General features: G+C 36.8%; 2 protein-coding genes across 3 annotated transcripts; one reads left to right on the top strand and one right to left on the bottom strand.

Annotated features, from left to right (window-relative positions):
• Positions 1-485: 485 nt before the first annotated feature.
• On the bottom strand, positions 486-10,184 carry LOC107786329 (uncharacterized). Of its 2 annotated transcripts, XM_075228191.1 has the most exons (3): positions 7,635-10,184; positions 2,037-2,650; positions 486-1,078 (listed from the first exon to the last, which is right to left on the bottom strand). In XM_075228191.1, exon 1 carries the CDS (start codon positions 10,087-10,089, stop codon positions 7,753-7,755), a length of 2,337 nt encoding a protein of 778 aa, XP_075084292.1. In that variant the 5' UTR covers positions 10,090-10,184; the 3' UTR covers positions 486-1,078; positions 2,037-2,650; positions 7,635-7,752. The 2 variants fall into 2 exon arrangements, with proteins under 2 accessions (XP_075084292.1, XP_016463275.2); XM_016607789.2 differs by lacking the exon at positions 2,037-2,650.
• A 6,772-nt stretch (positions 10,185-16,956) lies between these two features.
• LOC107786328 (uncharacterized) lies at positions 16,957-19,811 on the top strand. The gene is made up of 3 exons (XM_016607788.2): positions 16,957-17,488; positions 18,127-18,469; positions 19,425-19,811. The coding sequence occupies exons 1-3, from the start codon at positions 17,106-17,108 to the stop codon at positions 19,488-19,490; spliced, it is 792 nt and encodes a 263-aa protein (XP_016463274.1). The 5' UTR covers positions 16,957-17,105; the 3' UTR covers positions 19,491-19,811.
• The last annotated feature ends 280 nt before the right edge of the window (positions 19,812-20,091 follow it).

Genomic DNA, 20,091 nt, shown 5'->3' with positions numbered 1-20,091 from the left:
GTTCGCACGAACCCAGTAGCTTTTGCTCAAACGGTTTATTTTTGTTAAAGATTTCATTAAATATGTACAAACATTAAACTTAGAACCCAACTATTAATATTGAAGTCATCGTTCTAAAATCCAAAACTCATAAGGTTGAAATTCTAGCTCCACAACATATAATCCCACTAGTTACCTCCAAGAACTCCCACATTGCTCTTGGGGTGACTCGAACTCACAACCTCTTGGTCGGAAGTGGAGGGCGCTTACCATCAGAGCAACTCATCTTGTCAAAAAGTTTCCAAACTATGATTTCCTTTAATATTATCCATAATAACTTTAACTCTTTATCAGAATGTGCATTTTGACAAGCACTAAAAAGTTATCTTTAGCAAGATACCTACATCAATTTTACCATAATTTGGAACTTAGGATCAAGCAGTAGTTATCATGGAACTCGTCTGGGCAAGAAAATTCCGATCGGCTACAATTTCTTGGAACAGGAGTGCCACTTTCAAGATGAGATTTCAATAACTTCCTTAAATGCCGGAGAAACAAAAGCATGTCTCTCCTTAAAAATGTTACATTGAGCAAAAGAGTATTACATGTTTATTTAAAGACTCATACCAATTGGGCTAGAACACATTTAATTTACAGTACTTCATGTGGCTTGACAAGAATGATGTCTATAACCTTTATATGGTCGAGCTCTTAGGTAATAGATCAGTAACATCGAATTTAAACCTTTTCCAAGACTGCTGCTGCTGTTCTATCATTTCCTCTATCACAACTTCTGTAGACTTGAGCATTCCTCTGATCCACTGGAATTGAGATAACCACCATTTGCATCCTCAAAGTTATATCAGGAAGGTGGTTCTTTTTTTCCTTCTAAAAAGAGCTTGTCAGAATTGTATCAACAAGACTTCATCTTTTAGCCATGCAACATCCTCCAATTTGCTACCCCATAATCCATTAAAAGCTTCCAAACATGAAGAAAGGTCAACATTGGTGATCAAAGTTCGAAAAGAGAACTGCGGGTAATAGGATCATAGTACAGTCAAATGCCAATCTGATCGGGAAAGGCGAATGGTTCACCAGCCTACAAGTAGCAGAAAAAGAATAAATAATTTAGATATGATTCTGAGTAGCCTTTTATGGATGAAAACATGCAGATCATATTGTATAGTGTTATCAAACCCGAAAATGCTAATTGTCAGCTCGAAGCGGGCAAAGCACGATTAACAGGCAAAGAAGTTGGTAATGAACAAAAACAATTGTGCAACTCCTCGGACGCATTAAACATGGAATCTACATCATTTACATAGACCATGTTGCACCAAAAAGCTAGCAAAAATATATATTTGTATTTAAGGCTATTTACCGTTTGCTTTCAAAACTTCTGTTGTTTCTTTCAATCCAAATTGTCTACCAAATGACTAAAGGTTATGGTATTCCAAATCTTAAGTGCCTTTTTTTTAAGTCCAACTCTGTTCCAGTTGGTTAAACAATCTAGAAGGGGACATTGTTCAGTTCTTGCCGAAAATTGCAATGACATTCTCCAAGTCGGATAAGTGATCGTTCAGTGCTAAGAAGACATCCGTTACAAAGCTGTATTCCTCTTTTCCGGAGATTAGACCGGGTGAGACATGCTTCCTTGGCCACTAGCCAAGAGAAGCAAAAAAGCTGTAAAGGTGCTTTGTGTACCAACTCTTCCTCCAAGGCAAAAATTTCACGTTGCAACAAGTCAATAGTCAGTAGCAACACACCAAACAGAGAAGATTTCCATCTAATTTTTTTTCACCACCTTTCCATTTAATAGAATCAACCTTATGCTGGTCCACAGTAGAGCTAAAAAGCTTGAAAAGAGAACACGTTCATTCGATTTTTCAGTCATTTAAGATTCTTCTTAGGAAAAGATTCCATCCCTGGGCATCGAAAAAATCGACCATCGCAGCATCATGAAGAGAAGAAATGTTGTAGATGTCATGAAGAAAGTTTTTCAGAGGTGTATGTCCAATCAAGAGTTCCCAAAATCTAATCTTTCTACCACAACTTACCATTAAGTCAACATTTGCTTCGCGAATATCACAACATAATTATATGCTTCCAACTCCAATGCCACAAGGAGCATTTGAAACTCTGGTGTGCTAGCGACAATCCGGTGTGTGTTTATCAACTAGAATCCTCTCCAAAGTGCATTTTCTTCCTCATTAAATCTCCATTCCATTTTGCGAATAGACTTTCATTGTGACACTTAAAGTTTTTAATGCCAAGACCTCCTTTTTGCTTGTCTGTGGTAACACTGCTCCGCTTTACAAGAGAAAAGGACTTGAACTGTTTATTCCCTTGGCAATGAAAGTCCCTCTTAATTTCTCCATGCGCTTTAAAATAGAAGCAGGGCCAGGAAACAGTGAATAGTGTAAGTGGGAAGTCCGGGGTACTTTTCAAGAACCTTATTTTTAATGGCAACTGATTTGTGTTTTTCCTCCAAAGGAAGTCTTAGGTAATTTCTGGGAAGTGAGCCAATGTTGCATTACAAAATTCCACAAGTTAGTGGATATCAGGAAAATTGTTGACAGGAAAGATGGAGCTTTTTGCATAATTTATATGAAGCCCGGAGACTGCCTTCAAATTGTTAGGATCATCCTTAAGAGCAAAAGTCATTCTTTGGCTTCATGAAAAATCAAGGTCAAGGTGTCATCAGCTTACAATACATTAGAGATGTTCAAATCTATTAAACCCCTGAAATTTGCAGAGAAGCAGGAAATTCATTGCTTGAACCAAGCTGTATACGCTTACTTGTTAGGATACAACAACAACAAACCCAGTTTGATCCCATAAATGGGGTCTGGGGAGGGTAGTGTGTACGCAAACCTTACACCTACCTCATAGAGATAGAGAGGTTGTTTCCGATAGACCCTCGGCTCAAGGAACAGTGAAGATAAAGCAACCAAGTAGATTACTTGTTGGGATATATACTATTAACAATGAATTTGGTTTGGATATAGTATTTATTATAGAACAATTGTTTATTCAATTTTAATAAAGTTTTAAATAGATCATATATTCATCCGTGTCCATTACTTATATAGTAGATGATAGTGTATAGAGTTCAGCTTATACACGAAAGATTAAATCATCGGTTCTTATAAGTATAAAGCTTGACTTCACAATCTAATGATGGAATTGAACAAACCATCAGGAATGATTGTAGCACAAGATTAAATATAATTTATCTTGATTATGGGAATGGTTTAATTCCAACTTCTTGTGCTAGTATATTTTGTATGTATTGAACGGACCAAGTAGAAATAAGTATTTTATACTGACTTAATAAAATAAATTCTCTAGCCATTAAATGTACTTATACTCTTAATCTTGATATAATTATTAATTGTGTATATTATTATTGTTTTGATTTATTACAAGGCGAGATGTTTTCGTAGGTCAATATGCCCGGTAAATTGGACAATGATGATATACATTGGCAAAATAAGAGATAGTTGATGGAATCCATGTTTCGGTCTAGAGATTGATGATACACCTTTATGAAAGCTTATAAGTTTACATGTGTAAACCCTGCAGGTAGATTTTGTATCCGTCACATGAAATAAGTTAAGCAAAAATCTAAAGGAAATAATCAATAAATTAAATCGTCAGTACAATAACAACAACAACAACATTCCAGTGAAATCCCACTAGTGGGGTCTGGGGAGGGTAGTGTGTACACAGACCTTAACCCTACCCCGAGGGAATAGAGAGGTTGTTTCTGAAAGACCCTCGGCTCAAGAAGACGAAAAGAGACAATATCAGTATCACCAATAGAAATCATAGGAAAAATAACATCATGGAAATGAGAAAGTAGATGCAAAGCAAACGGGATAGACAATAATTTAAATCGTCAGTAATTTAATTTATTTGATTAGTATATGAATCTTAACATGAGGAGTTAAATAAGGTTTAATGGAAGAATTTCGAAATTGAACTGAGGAGTGCAGTTATGAATTTTTAGTGGAATAATTCGTAATTTATTATAGTAGTATTAATTCGGATATTTCGAATTAAGTCTATAATAGGAAGCCTCGTTAATTAAATATTGTGGTCCCTAATGTGCCTTAATAATTAGGAATTAAATGGAATTCTATTTCTTGGTGGAAAAGGAAGACCCAACAGGTTCAAGAAAAGATTTTAAACCCTAAAACATGGCTATATAAAGGGGTCTTATTCCATAAGGAGGCTATGGTTTTTACTATACGATTCTCCTAGGAGAAACTCGCCCACACGAGTTTTGCCAATTCCGGGTATTATGTGAGTCACACAGCAGAAGACTGTGGAACTGGAGGATGATCTCGTGAAGGATGTTTGCTCTCACTTGAAGGCTCTTTTCTCGATCGCGGTCACGCTTCAAGAGATAAGAATCGATTTTATGTTCAATTAAAATTTGTGATTATGTGTTGTCTATATTACGTGCAAGTGATCCTAGCTATTTGTTTACGCTGTTTATACATGTTTCCACCATTACTAAGTCCCTCCATGACCAGAACAAAGAGAATAAGAGAGAGGGTTTTATGGTCTCAATCCTATTTGACTAGAGAAGATACCATGAGGTGCAACCATGAGGTGTACCATTTATGAGCACCGAGAGCTTCACAGACGAAATAAAAAAGCTGATCCAACTTATCCATTGAGACTAGAGCTGGCAAAAATGGATAAACTTTTCAAGTATCTACCCATATTATCCGCTTAAAAATGGGTCGTATAATTGATTTATTTAAATGGATAAAATATGGATCATATCCATATTAACCGCTTTAGAAAATGGATAACCATGGGTCAAGAATGGATCATCATCACCAGCACCCTCCAATCATTTTCTGAAACTATCCAATGCTACGTCCCCCCATCCTCACCAACCACCCAAGCCTCACCCCAAACACCACCCACCATACCATACCCACCCTACCTACAAATCATTGATTAGGCAATCTCACTAATACATATAATTACCACAGTAGGTTATTACATTTGTTAAACAAAGAGGATTCCTTTAATATTCTAATGATATGGAAACATAATGGCTATTTAGTTCAAATAAAGTATAAACAAGAACTTGGTTTGTGGACTTTTAAGTCATAACTCAATAAATCATTTTAAAATTTTCCAGAGGTTCTTCAATTGGAAAATTTGTGACATAACCTCTCATTGTTATGTTTTCCAGAATATTAATCTCAAAATGTTGTGGAAAACATAAGTTGAATCTGCTATCAAATTAGGAATTTAAATTTTTGCCTCAATTCCAAGTTTAAAAAAAAAGGAAGCTAAGGTATAATATCTATAATACGAAGACGATATAGTGTATATCCACGAAGCCTCACTTTGATGGAGTTAAGAGAACTATATAGAAGCAAGATAAGGTTGTAGTCATATATAGAGTCTTGGGTAAGAAGCAACGGTTAACCCATTTTTTATTCGTATTAAATGTGGGCCGGTCGGATATTTTATTTGTTTTTACCTAATCCGTTTTTGACCCGCCCATATCCAACCCAACTCGCCCGTTTGCCAGCCCTAATTGAGACTGAAGCCCATTTGTCTCAATTAATATAGCAAAAACCTCTAATTGGCATGATCAAAAGCCTTCTCGATGTTCAAATTGCAAAGAATTCCAGGTTCTTGGTTTTCCTTCTTGAGTCCAAGCAACATTCACGATCAAAGCTACATCAGTGATATTTCTATCACTACGGAAAGCCGTCTGGGAGGTGCTGATCAGCTTACGTAGCAAAAATAATCTGTATGCAAGAGCTTTGAGTATAATCTAGTAGAAACTGCCTATCAGACTGATAGGTCTATAGTCCTTAGGTTCATTTGTACCGCTCTTCTTTGGAATGGGAGCAATATAGGAGGGATTTAAGCTTCTCTCAAAATGCTCCGGATTATGGAAATGGTTTATAGCCTGCATCAAGTTATCTTTAATGGTCGACAAACAGTGCCTGTAGAAATACATAGAAAGACCATCCGGACTCAGTGTTTTGTCACTATCACTACACGAGTAACAGCAAGAATTTCCTCATGTATTTACTTGTTTAAGGCCCTTGGTAAGCTCTGCATTTTCCACACCAATTTTAACTGAAACAAGCTAAGATGCATTGAACATTTGAGGAATTGGCAGTGATGGGACACAGGTTAGCCAATCATGGACCTGAAGACCTTTCAACTAGACAAAAAGTGCTTTGAAGACTTTACAAGATCAATGAAAGAAACATAGAAGGTCTACAACATACTAAAGTGGAGATTTTAAGCAAAGGGGGTGGCTACATTTAAATGGCCAAGCGGCCGATTAGCTAGGCAAAGCAAATTTCCTTGATTTCCTCGCTTTTAGCTTAAGGGTATTATAGTAACTACTTAGGTTGATTTATCTACTACTATAAACAGTAATTAGGGTTTAGTTCATTAGTTAGTTTTTGGATGAACATTGATGTTTAGGCTGCTTTGTGAGCTGAAGACCCTCTTATATCTCCATAGAACCCTCTTGAATACTTGGGTAAGTATTCCCTTGTATGAGTTCAATTTCCCTTCTCCCTTGGACTACAATCATATAATTGAAAGCTTAATTTTTGCTTCCAATGATTAAATCCTTTCTAGCTTCTATCTCTAGTAACTTCTATCTCGTCTCCCTATTTTCTATCTAGTGTTGGTTGTTGTGTGTTATTTTGATTCTCATACCACATCAAGCAGATATTTCGAAGTTAGATTATCTAAGTTATACAATATACTCATCCCCTGTAGGAAACCGCTAAGGAGCCTGAGCCACAAATGGTTTTCCAACCTACCCCAACTTATTTGTTCCTTTTTCTTCCCATGGATAAGTCAAATTTTAGTGTTCAATTTAGGAGATCATTTACACATGGGAATTTAGTCGTTTGCATCCTGAGCTTGACTATGATTATATGCTCCAAAAGCTTTATTTGCCACATGGCTATTCATTGTATTCAGAGAATTCTTTGATCAGAAAAGCTAGCAAGATGTCGTGCAATTAATGTTTCTGCTATGATTTCCAAGGTGATCTTGTTACCCAAAAGAAAGAAACCAAAAAAGAAAGGACAATAGATATCATGATATCCTGCATTCTGGGAATCATGTCGCATAAGATGTCTACAAAGCCTACTAGCCTTTATCTTAGAGGGGTTTTCCCAATGCATAGCAGTTGTCAAGTTCGTATTATTAGGCCAGGGACACTACATTCATATGAAGACCCAAATTTAGTGGAATTTCACCGAATGGTATTTTAGTTAGAGTTATCAGTACATATGCTAACTTTCTTTCAAAGATCTCTTCGCACTGGAACGCAGGTTAGGTCAATTGCACATCCAGAACCAATTATAACTTACCGAGTTACACGACCCCAATCCAATTTTGCAGCATCGCAGCTCAAATTGCACTAACACATCTCCTAATAAAACATTTTACTCATGAACTCTAATTAAGTGAGTTTATCATCCTGTTTCTTCCTGATCACATTTTACGAATAGGAAAAAGGATGTCATTGCAAGAGCAAGAAAATATTTTAATCAACTAAGTTACTCACGAACTAGTCAAAAAACGGAAGTGTAAGAAAAGTTCATCTGCTCTGTGCTCAAGGAAAAAGAACATATTTTTACCTAGGATCATTGCAGCGTTGCATACCGGGCATGATTGTATGTGATGGATACTGAAGTCATCATTCTCAGCCAGAGCCTAGGGGCATGACAGCAAGAATTTACACTTTTGGTGTCATTATCAACCTGTCTTTGATACACTTTTTCTCCTCTTGATCAGTCCTTTTATCAGAGTGAAATAAGTAGACTTCTGTAGAGCAATACCTCTCTGAGTAAGTTCTGTATAGATAAGCATCGCATCTTTATATCTTCCCTCTGCACAAAGCTCATCAATCTGCTGTGAATAAGTAATTGAACTTGGATCTAGTTCATGTGAAGATTCAGCTGTGAGTTCATGTTCCCTGTTATCCATTTGCGGCTGCTGTTCAGATGGTCTTTCTCTCTCTGTCATATTTGACAAAAATTCTTCTGCTTCCTTAAGCCTTCCAGCATCAGTAAGTGCACCAATAATAGCATTATGTGTGTACTTATCACGTTGGACATTTTTCTCTTCCATTTCAGCAACAAGGCCTAGAGCATCCTCAAGTCTTTGATCTTTACAAAGAGCCGTAATCAAGGTGTTATAAGTTACTACATCAATGGTCTTCCCTTTATCAATCCACGTATTAAATAGCTTAATGGCTTTTTCAAGCATGCCTTCCCTACAAAGTCCCCGAAGAAGAATGTTGCACGTATATACATCAGGCTTAAAAGAATTCTCCACCATTTTGTTGTGAAATTGAAATGCTTTCTCAATGTTCCCCTCCCAACAGTATCCATGAATAATAGTATTGTATGTTATTTCATTAGGCACTATGCCCTTCTCTAAAAGTTCGTTGAGTTTAGCGATTGCCAGCTGAGTTTTACCTGATTTACAGAGCCCTCCAATTATGATGTTGTATGTGATAATAGTGGGAATTACCTCTCTCTCTTTCATCTCATCCCAAAGCTTAAGAGCTTTTTCCATATTTCCACACCTAAAGTACCCAGCAATAAGAGTGCCATAACTTACCGCATCGACAAGATAGCCCCTGGTATGAGCAACAGAGAGCAACTCGTAGGCCTCATCAAGTTTCCTTTCTTGACAAAGAGTATGAAGCATTGTATTGAGAGAAAAATTATCCATTTTCAAACCTTTTTCACCCATTCTTTTCATTATCCTCAAAACCTCTGGTAGATTTCCTGCTTTACAGTATGCACTTATCAAAGTATTGTAGGAAACACAATCTGGACATAAACCACCTTCCTCCATTTGTTGAATCACCTCTCTAGCTTTTTCTACCTTCCCTTCTTTGCAATACCATTTAATCAATGTATTATGAGTAGATTCATCACATTTGATCCCTTTCTTATTCATTACTTCAAGCAGATCAAAGGCCTCTGAACTTCTCTTATTATCAAGACACCCGTTAATCAGGGTGTTATAAGTTTTCACATCAGGCAACAACTTCAACCCGACCATCTCATCCCGAAGCTTAAAGGCATCATCGATCCTTCCTTCATTACACAGACCATCAATCAACATATTATAAGTCCAAAGATCAGGCAACGTATTGTTCTGCGTCATCAGCTCGACGACCTGAGCAGCGTCCTTCAACCACCCCATTTTACAATAACCATGTACCAAAATATTATACGTATTCCTGTTTGGCACGAGACCTTTACCCTTCATATCCAACAACAAATCCCTAACATCATTCAACCTACCTTTCTTGCACAGTCCATCCAATAAAGTATTATAACTCACATTATCCGGCACGCAACCAAACTCACTCATTCTATTCAACAAGCCATTAGCATCCTTAAACTTGTAAACTAAACAATACCCTCTAATCAAAATATTGAAAGTATTTGTATTCGGAGCCAAACCAAGCTTAAGCACATCATTGAACAGCTCATTACATAAATCAACAGAGTGAGTAGAAGGGTACTTTACCAATGCATTAATCAAAGTATTAAAAGTCAGCAAATTCGGGCACATTCGAAGGCGTTTCATTTTCTTGAAAATCTGAAGAGCAAGATGGGGTTGTTCACACTGGCAATAAGAACCAATAGCAGTATCCAACAAATCCCTTGAGGGTTGAGGGAAAGAGGAAATGGGGTGAAGGAGGTGACGGTGGAGAAGGTGTTGGGGGTGATCAGAAGGGATAAAGTTAAGGAGAAGGGATTTGGCAATCTTGAATTTGCGATGGGATAAGAGGGAGGATAAGAGAGAGGGGAGGGCAGGAAAAGGGAGGGGGTGGGTGGAGAGAGAGGGTATGTGGGATTGAGACCATTGGAAGAAGGAGAAGAGGGTGGTGGGGTGAGAAGAGAGGGTAGGGGAGGAGAGAATGGAGTGGATAATGGGAAGGGTGAGGTGAGGGAGGTAGGATTTGAGAGTGGATTTGGGGAGGGATTTGGAGGAAGAGAGAAGAGTGGTGATTGTTTGGATTAGTTGAGAAGGATTCAATGGAGGATATCCTGGAGTTGGGGAACTCATTGGTGTTTGATTTTTGGGGTTTTACAGAGAGAAACAAGGGGTTTATACTGAGGTTTCAGTAGCTGACCGAAGTTGTCTTCTTGTTTTGCTTTAGGCTTCCATCGCATTTGCAGAACTAGTATATTTTATTTTGTCTTACTTTTGTGCAGGAACAAAATATAATTAAAATTTGTAAAACTTTTTGGCTTTTTTTTTTTTTATGTTCGCGAGCACCCTCCACTTCTAACCAAGAGGCTGTGAGTTCGAGTCACCCCAAGAATAAGGTGGTTAGTTCCTGGAGAGAGGAAGCCGAGGGTCTATCGAAAACAGCCTCTCTACCCCACGGTAGGGGTAAGGTCTGCGTAAAACCTATCACAAACCCCACTAGTGGGATTGTAGTTGGTTATTGTTGTTGTTGTTGCTTCGTTTTTGTTTTCCTTTTCCCTTTTTCTTTTTTTTTTTGAGACCGTATACATCCTTAAATATTAGCTAATATTATATCGAATATAGCTTATATATATATATATATATATATATATATATATATATATATATATATATATATATATATATATATATTGTCACGACCTTTAAAAACCGACTAAACCAACTGAACTGAACCGTATTGAACCGATTAGTAGGCTTATTTTAACAAAATTGTCAATTTTTATATAAATTTATAGTCATACCGAATAATATGGTAGGTTTTTAATTTTATAAAATAAACCAAAAAAATACCGAACCGTACCGAATAAATTTATATATAAAAAATATATTTTATATACTAAATTTAGAATTAACAAAGTATTAAGTTTTTTTTTTTCTTCAGCCGTGGGATTATGGAAATGGATACAACTAACCAAGTAATTAATACCTAGAGTCCCAACTTCCAAACTTATTATACGACTCGTATTGAAACTAAACTAGTTCAAACGTCTTGAGTAGCAAGCCACTAGGTATTCTAGCGATCTTCAGTAGTAAGCCACAAGGTATTTGATATCTTTTCTCTCGTATGATTTAGATTTCTCTTGTTGGATATTAATCTTCAAATAAACTTTATTCTTGAGTCCCAGTTAACTTGATTACTATCTTTCCACTCGTATGATTTATATTTCTCTTGTTTTTGCTAAATTTATTTTATGTTACCATAGAATAGTATGAGATATTTTTACCTTTTGGTACAAAAATTAAGTGGTGTTCAAAATGAAGGGCAAAAAGGTTAATTTATTTTTATTGAATTTTTTGGTCTTTTAATTTTGTACTTTAAACTTTACACTTATAATATTATATTATATGATATGATATGATGATATGATAAGAGTCAAACTTTGATCGTAAAGTCATTGATGTGTTTAGTCAGGAAAAAAAATGATGCTTATTTAATTTGTGTACCTTTATAAAAAGAAAAAATATTGGTAGTCCTCAATTTTTATTTTTATAATTTTCATCCTTTAAAAATAAAGAAGAAATAATCGTCTTATTATTTTTTTGGCAAAATGGCCTCTTGGCCACTTAAACTTGTACCAGATTGTCATGCCGGTAAATAAACTTTCAAAATTTCCATATGAACACTTCAACTTGAGCATAAGTGAACTAATAAATACCCCTAACAGTTGAATCAATCTATGTGGCATCAGTTATTCCTAGTCAGCTGTTGTGCATGTAAGTCACGCCTGGCAGGAGCGTGAATGTGATTTTTTTCAATGGTCAACGGTAATAAACCCAAGGGCCCATCTATTTAGAGGGCTTCTTCTTCCTCCTTTGGCCTACAACCTCCATTTTTGACTTATACAAGCTCTAAATCTCTTCTTCTCTTCAAATTTTTTACAGATTCAAGTCAAATTATTTCTTCTCTAGGTGGATATTTTATTCTTCAGGCCAAGAATACAATGAAAAGTTGTATAGTTTGTCATTGCAAAGTTGACGTAGTTGTGTGCATAACCTGGAAGCTCACCAATCCGGGTAGAAGGTTCTTATGATGCTCAAATTATGGTATAACTGGTTGCTGTAATTTTTTCAGGTGGGTTGACCCACCTCTTCCTGATCATTACAAGCTAGTAATTTCAGGATTGCTATCAAGAATTCGCGTCAATGAGCAGCGAAGGAACATGGGAAAACAATATGTAATTGTGTTTGTTGTTGATGCACTGCTCTTTGTAGTGTTATTCTTATCTTAGAACCTTTGTATTGTATATTTATTCTTAACAAACAATGACAATGTCAAGTGTATGAAGTATTTTGCTGCAATGAATAGTTATGCTTAGCATTGACATCTGAACATATATTAGACAAGTTCAAAATATCCATTTGGATTGTCACTAGTAGGCCATCAAATCTGCATACTAGCAGAAACAAGTTTACAACTAAGTTCTGAATATTTCAAACCAAATCTTCCATAAAATAACCTACAAATAAGTTTTGATACTAACAAACTTAAACTTTCACAAAAAGAAATATTTTTTCAAATCATTGTGGGTGAGACAGGTTGAAGTTAGAGTGCGATTGACTCAGGCTTGGTTGAAGAAGGAGTTTCAGATTGGCTTAGGGTTGCCTAAGTTTGTCTCCTTCTAGCCCGTTGTTGAAGCTGCCTTTGTGTTACTGCATTTGTTCCTTTCCACCTTAGTCTAGGTGCTCTATATCTAAGATCAATATTGATCTGACTAGCATCAATTGGTTGCCTAGGATCATATGTGACTCTGTCCCTTAACTCAAACTACATCCAAATAGAAATATAATTTAGAACTTAGTATAGTAATTAGACACAATAATTGGAGAGAATTTCACATACTTACCCTCTCTATGATTGTCCCTTATTCACCAAATAGTATTCCAAATCCAGCAGTCCTAGGCCTTTCACCTAAAGTTCTAAGAATTTGTTGAGGAGTCCTTGATCTTTCTTCTTTAGTTCCAGATTGTTGTGTTCCTCATTCACTATCAGCAGTAGTTCCAGAATTTTGTTGTGTTGCGGATCTAGCTGTTGCAATAGTAGCAGATTGTTGTGCTGCAGATCCACCACCAGCAGTAGTACCATAATGACCTCCTGATGCAGTTGTTGTAGCACGTGCATTTGTAGTATTACTCCCAGCACCAGCAAGTGAACTTTGACCTTTCTAAAACACCCAGAACATAAAAATTCAGCAAAAGACTAAAAAACACTTAAAGTATAAGAAGCATTTGATTCTTACCAGGATTGCACAACCTTTCTTGTTATGCCATACTGTCTTGCAATTAGAACACGTCATTGGTGTCCCCTTCCTTGATCTCTTACCATATTTCTTTGTAGGTTCATCTGGAGCCTTCTTTCTATGTTTCTTAGGTCTACCAGGCATCTTAGTAATTGCATGAGGCTCAACTTTGGGATTTTGAGTTGGAGGCCACATCTCCATATTGGTCGTAGGTTGAATGTAACAATTGAAAGCCTTGAGGTATGTTTTCTTCTTATACCAATGCTCAACATAGTCAGCAGTGTCATACCTTTTTAAAAAAATTGCACAAAGTGTATGGGAGCAGGGTATGCCTTTCAACTGCCACATTCTACATATGCACTCCTTCTTTACAAAATCAACTATGTTTTGTAAATTCCATCTTGGATCTCAAATCCAGTGTCCCCATTTCATTTATATTCATGTTTGGTGGCTCTTATAGATTGCTCTTCAATGTACCTCATTGCCATAGGAGATATATCAGAATTCCACTTTGTAGCAAATTCTCTCATATTAGTCATCCTCTCAATTACCTTCACTCTGATCTCTTCCAACATGGTTATGATTGACTTGTGTCTAGAAGTAAGTATCCAACTGTTGAAGGTCTCACACATGTTGTTCTTGAAAAAAGGTCGTGCACCATAACTGTTTGGGATATCTAAGCAAGTCTTCTATTATCTTATTCCCACCCAATTTTGCCAACTCATCTAGTTTAACCTTCAGAAATGCTTCAAATGAAACTCTTGCACAACCCCGGAACTTCTTCCTTCTTTCCTCACCACTCCAGATTTTCTTCCAGTTGCTCCATATGTGCCTTGCACATATTCTATGCTCAGCATTTGGCATCAATTCAAATACAACTTGAACAACAAAAATACACTGTTAGAGTTCATCCAATGCAATCTTAAATATTAAAGTAAAAAATAAGATTAAAACAATACACATACCTTCTGCATATTAGACATAATTGTTAGTCCTTCACCTTCAAATTCTGTCAGTTTCAACTCCTCCATTAGACACCTAAAAAACCAAGACCAACTGTTCTTGGTCTCTTTCTCAACCACTGCCCAAACAACAGGGTACATCTAGTTATTACCATCCTTAGCAATACATGACAATAGCTCACCTTTACACACTCCCTTTAGAAATGCACCATCAAATCTAATTACATTTCTACACCCTTCTAACCAATCTGTTTTCAAAGCATGTAAACACATGTATATCCTCACAAAGACCTCTTTGCCGGGTTCTATTTCTTTTAAAATCCTCACCACAATAGTGTTGTCCGGGTTAGTAGTTCTTATCATGTCAGCATAATCATAAACCCTAGCAAACTCCATTTTGTAATTACCTAAATACTTACCCGTTACCTTCTGTCTAGCCCTGGCATATATTATTTTTCCTATATACACACCATACTTAATCCTTATCAGCTCTTGCAACTTTTTGAGCTTTATATCATACTGATTTAGGATCTTATCTTTGTAATGTTTAACTATCTAAGTTGTGTTAGGAAGCTTGTTTCTTGTGACTAGGAAGCATGAATGTGTTAACAATGAAGTTTTGTGTGTGGCCCTATAAACTGCCTAAAATATGCCATCTACATCTACTAGAGTTCAAACATGTTGCCCTGATCCTATTCCTCTCATTTGGTCTCAACTTTAACTGAACTCTCCTCTGTACAGCATAGTCTTGTAAAGCAGATCTAAATTGTCTAACATTTTCAAAGACCATTCCCACTTGAAAAATAATTTTCCTACAGTTAGGGTCAAAGTAGACCTTTCTACTGTATCTTCTTGGAGGAAGGTTATGCACCTCATCATCTGCATCTACATCATCATTAGTACTATCCTCACTCCCTGGATCTAAACTGTCTAGGTACTGCTCATCCCCTCCCGATTTGCCAGAATATTTAGCAGTCATTTCCTTGTAAATGTCTTCAAATCCAGGGCCAATGCCTACTGGACCACTAGGTAGCTCATCTACATTAACATTACTAGATCTCTCTTTTCAGTTCTTTTGACAAGAGTGAATTTCTCTAGTGGTGAGCACCCTCCACTTCCAACCAAGAGGTTGTGAGTTCGAGTCACACCAAGAGCAAGGTGGGGAGTTCTTGGAGGGAGGGAGCCGAGGGTGTATCGAAAACAGCCTCTCTACCCCAGGGTAGGGGTAAGACCTGCGTACACACTACCCTCCCCAAACTCCATTGTTGTTGTCTAGCAGCAACAATGTCAGCTTCTATATTACTTGTCTCTCTAACAACATCCTCATCAACATCATAAAGTGAGTCATATGTATCCTTTTAAGCAAAAACACCCTCATATTCAACATCCTCGCTTTCAGAATTACTCTCAAATTCATCACAATCCGAATCTATGGCTAGATGAAAGTTGTAGAACACCCCTTCATCCTCAGTAGACTCTTCTATATCAGCAACCCTCCCTTTACCTTTCCCCTCAGTGAAACAACCAATATTTATATCATTGGTAGGTGAGTTTATTGCCCTAACATTAGCTTTACTTGTTTGCCTCTTTGGCACTTCACTAAAGCTAGTTGTTTGGTCATAGGGATATCACTGGGGTCCACACTACTACTTAACATTTCATCCAATTCAATATCAACACATGGTATATTAACAATGTGACATAAATAAACATCAATAAAATCCCCATCATGAAAGTCCTTGAAGAATTCTAACACATCAACATCATACTTAATAAATCGAAATGGTCCCTTTTTATTGACTTTGACATGCAAATTTCTCCACACCTAAGTACCTCATATCATTTGCCCATTTGTTGAATTGAATAACATGCAATTCATCGGTGTCAGCAGTTACAATAGTATGTCATGTTATACCATTTTCATACCTCATTAATGGGCCAGCTATCAGTTGTCCCTGATTGTGAAATTGTAATTTCACAAGAACAACCATCCCGCCTCACTACGCCTATGAAAATAAGATAAGTCCACATCAGTAAAATATTCAAAAGAAAGAGACAATATTATCTGAACACGTCTTTGAAAAGAACAAGCAAATGCGGGAAAAGAACCCTAACTTTATCATTTTAAGAGATAAAATTTTTCGATATGATAAAAAGTCCTAATTTTTTAACCCTATATGCCAAATCAACGATGGAACCGACAAAATCCAGAGAAAAAAATAAGAATTTAGTATCTTATTCCAAAAAGCCCTAATTTTAAACCCTAAATAACAAAAAAACCATTGCATGCATACAAAATATTATTCTATCATGATCATCTTCAATAACGAATAAAAATACAAGAAAACAACCAGAATTTTCATGAAAGACAATAATCAGACCTTTAATGACTTCTATGTTTCTGGTGGAGGAGAAAGCGACGGTACACGATTGTCTCGGATTCTTATTTTGGGACCGATTTTGAAAGAAAAATAAACACAACCTTCAGATGATCTAATGAGCGAAAAATCATATGACAATCGTTCTCTCCATTTGAGCATACGATTGAAAATGTTAGAGGGAAATTGAGAGAGGCGACTTAAAATAAAAATAAAAATGGGTATTTTAGGTAAAAAAAAATGAATGGGAAATAGTTGGTGCTTAGTGGGTTTTTGCACCTAACACGTGGTAGGTTTGTCACATTTGTGAAATTATAATGCACCCGCTATGATTCAATGTAGAAGTTGTTTGTTAGTTCACTTATACTCAAGTTGAAGTGTTCCCATGTGAATTTTGAAAGCTCCTTTACCACGTGACAATCGGGTACGGTTAAAAGCCTTTTTGCCTATTATTTTCTTATTTATTATCGAGCAATTACGGTCAAAGCCGAATGTACGGGTGATGTTCAAAGATGCTGAAATTGAAGCCATTGATATATTCCCCATCCGCTTGGCCACATAGTGTGGTCACAGAAGCTTCAACTGTTCCTCTCCGACTCGCCGGATTTCCGGTCGCCGACAAAAGTTCCGGTTCATTTCCGGCGAATTCATGCATAAAATCTCCTCATCAACTGTTTTCGACTCGCCGTCGCTTAAGCCACCGTTGTTTTTCTGTATCAATGGAATCTGCTGCCGGCGTTAACACGGCGACGTCGTCGTCCGTGGTGAAGCTGAAACCCATAGAAGCAACCCCTGAGAGTTTTAAAGAGTTCGGTCAAGTAATTGAGGCGTCCCCTGATGGGGAAGAATTTGGACCTCGTGATGCTCAGCTTGACTTGAGCCGTGGCATTCCCAGGTCAGGATTCTTCTTTATTTATCTCAGATAACATTTTCTTGTACAATAATGATGTTCTTCTTAATAAATATGCTGGTGCTATGACGAATTACTGTAAGACCAGCTTCAATTGAACTCATTTTCATACAAATAAGATTAGAAAACCTAACTGTGTAGCCTAGGAATATCAAAAATTGAATCTTGGCTGTTTGTATGTATTGATAACCAAAATATTCCTGAGGGTTAGTGAGCATGATGTGAAACTTAATAGATAATGGGCCTGCTCTTTTAACCTTCTCCACTAAATACCACACTTTTGTCTGTGGTTCAAACCCCTGATCAGGGGGAGTTAGCATGCTGATTAGGTGTTCGGTCGAACCCAGTAACTTTGGTTCAAACCCTGTATTTGTGTAAAGAAATCTCTTATAATGTACAAATAATCTTAAAAAGACTAGAATTCTGAAATCATATCTTCAAATCCTAGCTCCGCCTCTGCCCCTGATGTGTGCCTAACGCCCTAACCCACACATCATGTACTATGCTCTAACCACTAGACCAGCTAATAGTTTTTCTTTTTTAATTTATCCAAATATCATTTGTTGGATTAGTTAATGAGATGATTAAGCGAGTTGAGCTGTGTACGTGGTGTTTTCTATCAGGTTTTACGTTATGCAGCTGAAAGATCGGTCGCTCAGATTTTCTAAGATAACACATCATGCCAATGTGACCCAATGTCTGGGATCTATTGGAGGCAATGTTTGGTATCTTGGAGTTGCTAAGCCATCTATTGTGGATCCAGCTGATATCAAGGGCGCTGCAGGTGCTGATATTGTGCAGTCACGTTGTGGGCACTTTTATGTGCCTCCTGCTGTTGGTGAAGTGCAGGCTTTCAGAATTTCAGGTCCAAAGTTTGTAAAGCTGAACCATGGTACATGGCATGCTGGGCCATTATTTACAGATGACAAAATGGACTTTTACAATCTGGAGCTGAACAATACTAATGTAAGGATCTTCTGTTTTCTACTATTACAGTTGAATTGATCACATTTATGCATGTTGATTACATGCATCATGGAAATACTGTTTTAGACTAACCAGGGAATCACCCCCTTTCTTTTCTTGGTAACGTTAAGTATTATTGTTTTGGTTCTTAATTTTTAAGCCTAGTTGCTTCTGTTGATAAAAAGAGTGATGATTCAACCAGTTTGAAGCTTTAGTGAACCAAACTTTTGGAAAAGAAAATGCTCCAGCAGATGAAGACTTCTAACACAGGACCTCTATGAGAAACTTATATAAGCAAAATTGATATCTGGGAGGGTCGGAGACTCAGCATCTTTTTCCTCCCATTTCTCTGGGCAACATTTCACATCTATTGGGATGTGACGGAAAACTAAATTTGTGTGTATTCATGTCATTATTCTGATTCATACATTACAATATCTTCTAACTGCCATTATCATGTGTTGAAATGTTGTAGCTGTCTTATTTATAAGCTGTTAGTTGTTAGAGATTGATTTTCTTATTTATATTTTTGGTATGCAACATGCCCTCCCCTTCCCATGGGGGCCAGCTCCTTTTTCTTGGGTTAAGCAGGTAATATTTGGTTGACAGATGATGGCGAGACTTGAACTCTCCATTTGTTATGTAAAGTGTTGAAATGTTTGAATCACCTTCTTAAACATCTAGTGAGGGGGCACTTTCATTTGTTTATTATATGGCTGCAGCAATATCCTTAGATATCTCGTGCTGGGCTTAACAGTCATAAAGAGCCATTTAACACTAAAATAAACTGTGAAATATGTGAATGGGCACCATCAAGTTGAGGACAGACTAACATCATCAAGGTGGTGCTGGCCTATAAAACCTCATTTGGTGAATAGTTGTTTTATATCGGCTATTTGCAATGAATGCATCAGTTCTTTTGTGGATGTATTGATCTATTGTACATCATGTGCAGGTGGTTGATCACACAACACATGACTTCATCAAGAAGAATGGGGTGGTTTTCCTACTGGATGATTAGGAAAATCACACCAAGCAAAGCATTTCGAGTTTCGAATGAATGATAGGCTGGGGGGATAGTCATGCAGTTCATGCTGTTTAGAGCACTTCTAATATATACCTTACATATGTACCATAAGTAAGGGCTGACTAGCATTGCTTTCTGGCTTTTGCTTGTGCTGTGAACAACTGTAAATAGTAGCATTTATTTATCTTACACTCGGCTACAAGCCTACAACACTATGCCCTGGTTATTGGTCTGTATTTGTAAATGCAGCTCAAGTAAAACTCTTGATTTAGTCCTATCCAACTATTACTTAAAGAAATTATCATTCAACATAAATTTTTCATGTTTTTATCATCACCATCTCCATCTTTTATTGTGCATAAATTTTGGTAAATAAGAAACCAATAATTTGTTTGATTAAGAAAAAGCAGGGATTTAAGAGGTGTGTTTACTATAGATACACCTAGCAATTTTGAACATGCGTTCTTGTTTTGTGTATGACTCCATTCATGTGCAGACTGTTTAGTCAAGTCAAGCAAAAGCATGAGATTGCAAAATCTATAGCTGGAGAACCTTCACTGTCTTCAACAAACTGTCCACATAGTAATATTTCCAG

This window comes from Nicotiana tabacum, chromosome 13 (genome assembly GCF_000715075.1).
Source record: "Nicotiana tabacum cultivar K326 chromosome 13, ASM71507v2, whole genome shotgun sequence".
In the NCBI taxonomy this organism is placed as follows: Eukaryota; Viridiplantae; Streptophyta; class Magnoliopsida; order Solanales; family Solanaceae; genus Nicotiana; species Nicotiana tabacum.
The sequence above is the reverse complement of the archived record's forward strand: the minus strand, read 5'-3'. Positions and strand labels throughout refer to the sequence as shown.

Excerpts from the sequence above, each read along its gene's own strand:
- LOC107786328 (XM_016607788.2), top strand. The coding sequence starts at position 17,106 with ATGCTGAAATTGAAGCCATTGATATATTCCCCATCCGCTTGGCCACAT. Across the intron at positions 17,489-18,126 it reads TTGAGCCGTGGCATTCCCAG|GTTTTACGTTATGCAGCTGA; the intron begins GTCAGGATTCTT and ends GTTTTCTATCAG. Across the intron at positions 18,470-19,424 it reads TGGAGCTGAACAATACTAAT|GTGGTTGATCACACAACACA; the intron begins GTAAGGATCTTC and ends CATCATGTGCAG.
- LOC107786329 (XM_075228191.1), bottom strand. The coding sequence starts at position 10,089 with ATGAGTTCCCCAACTCCAGGATATCCTCCATTGAATCCTTCTCAACTA.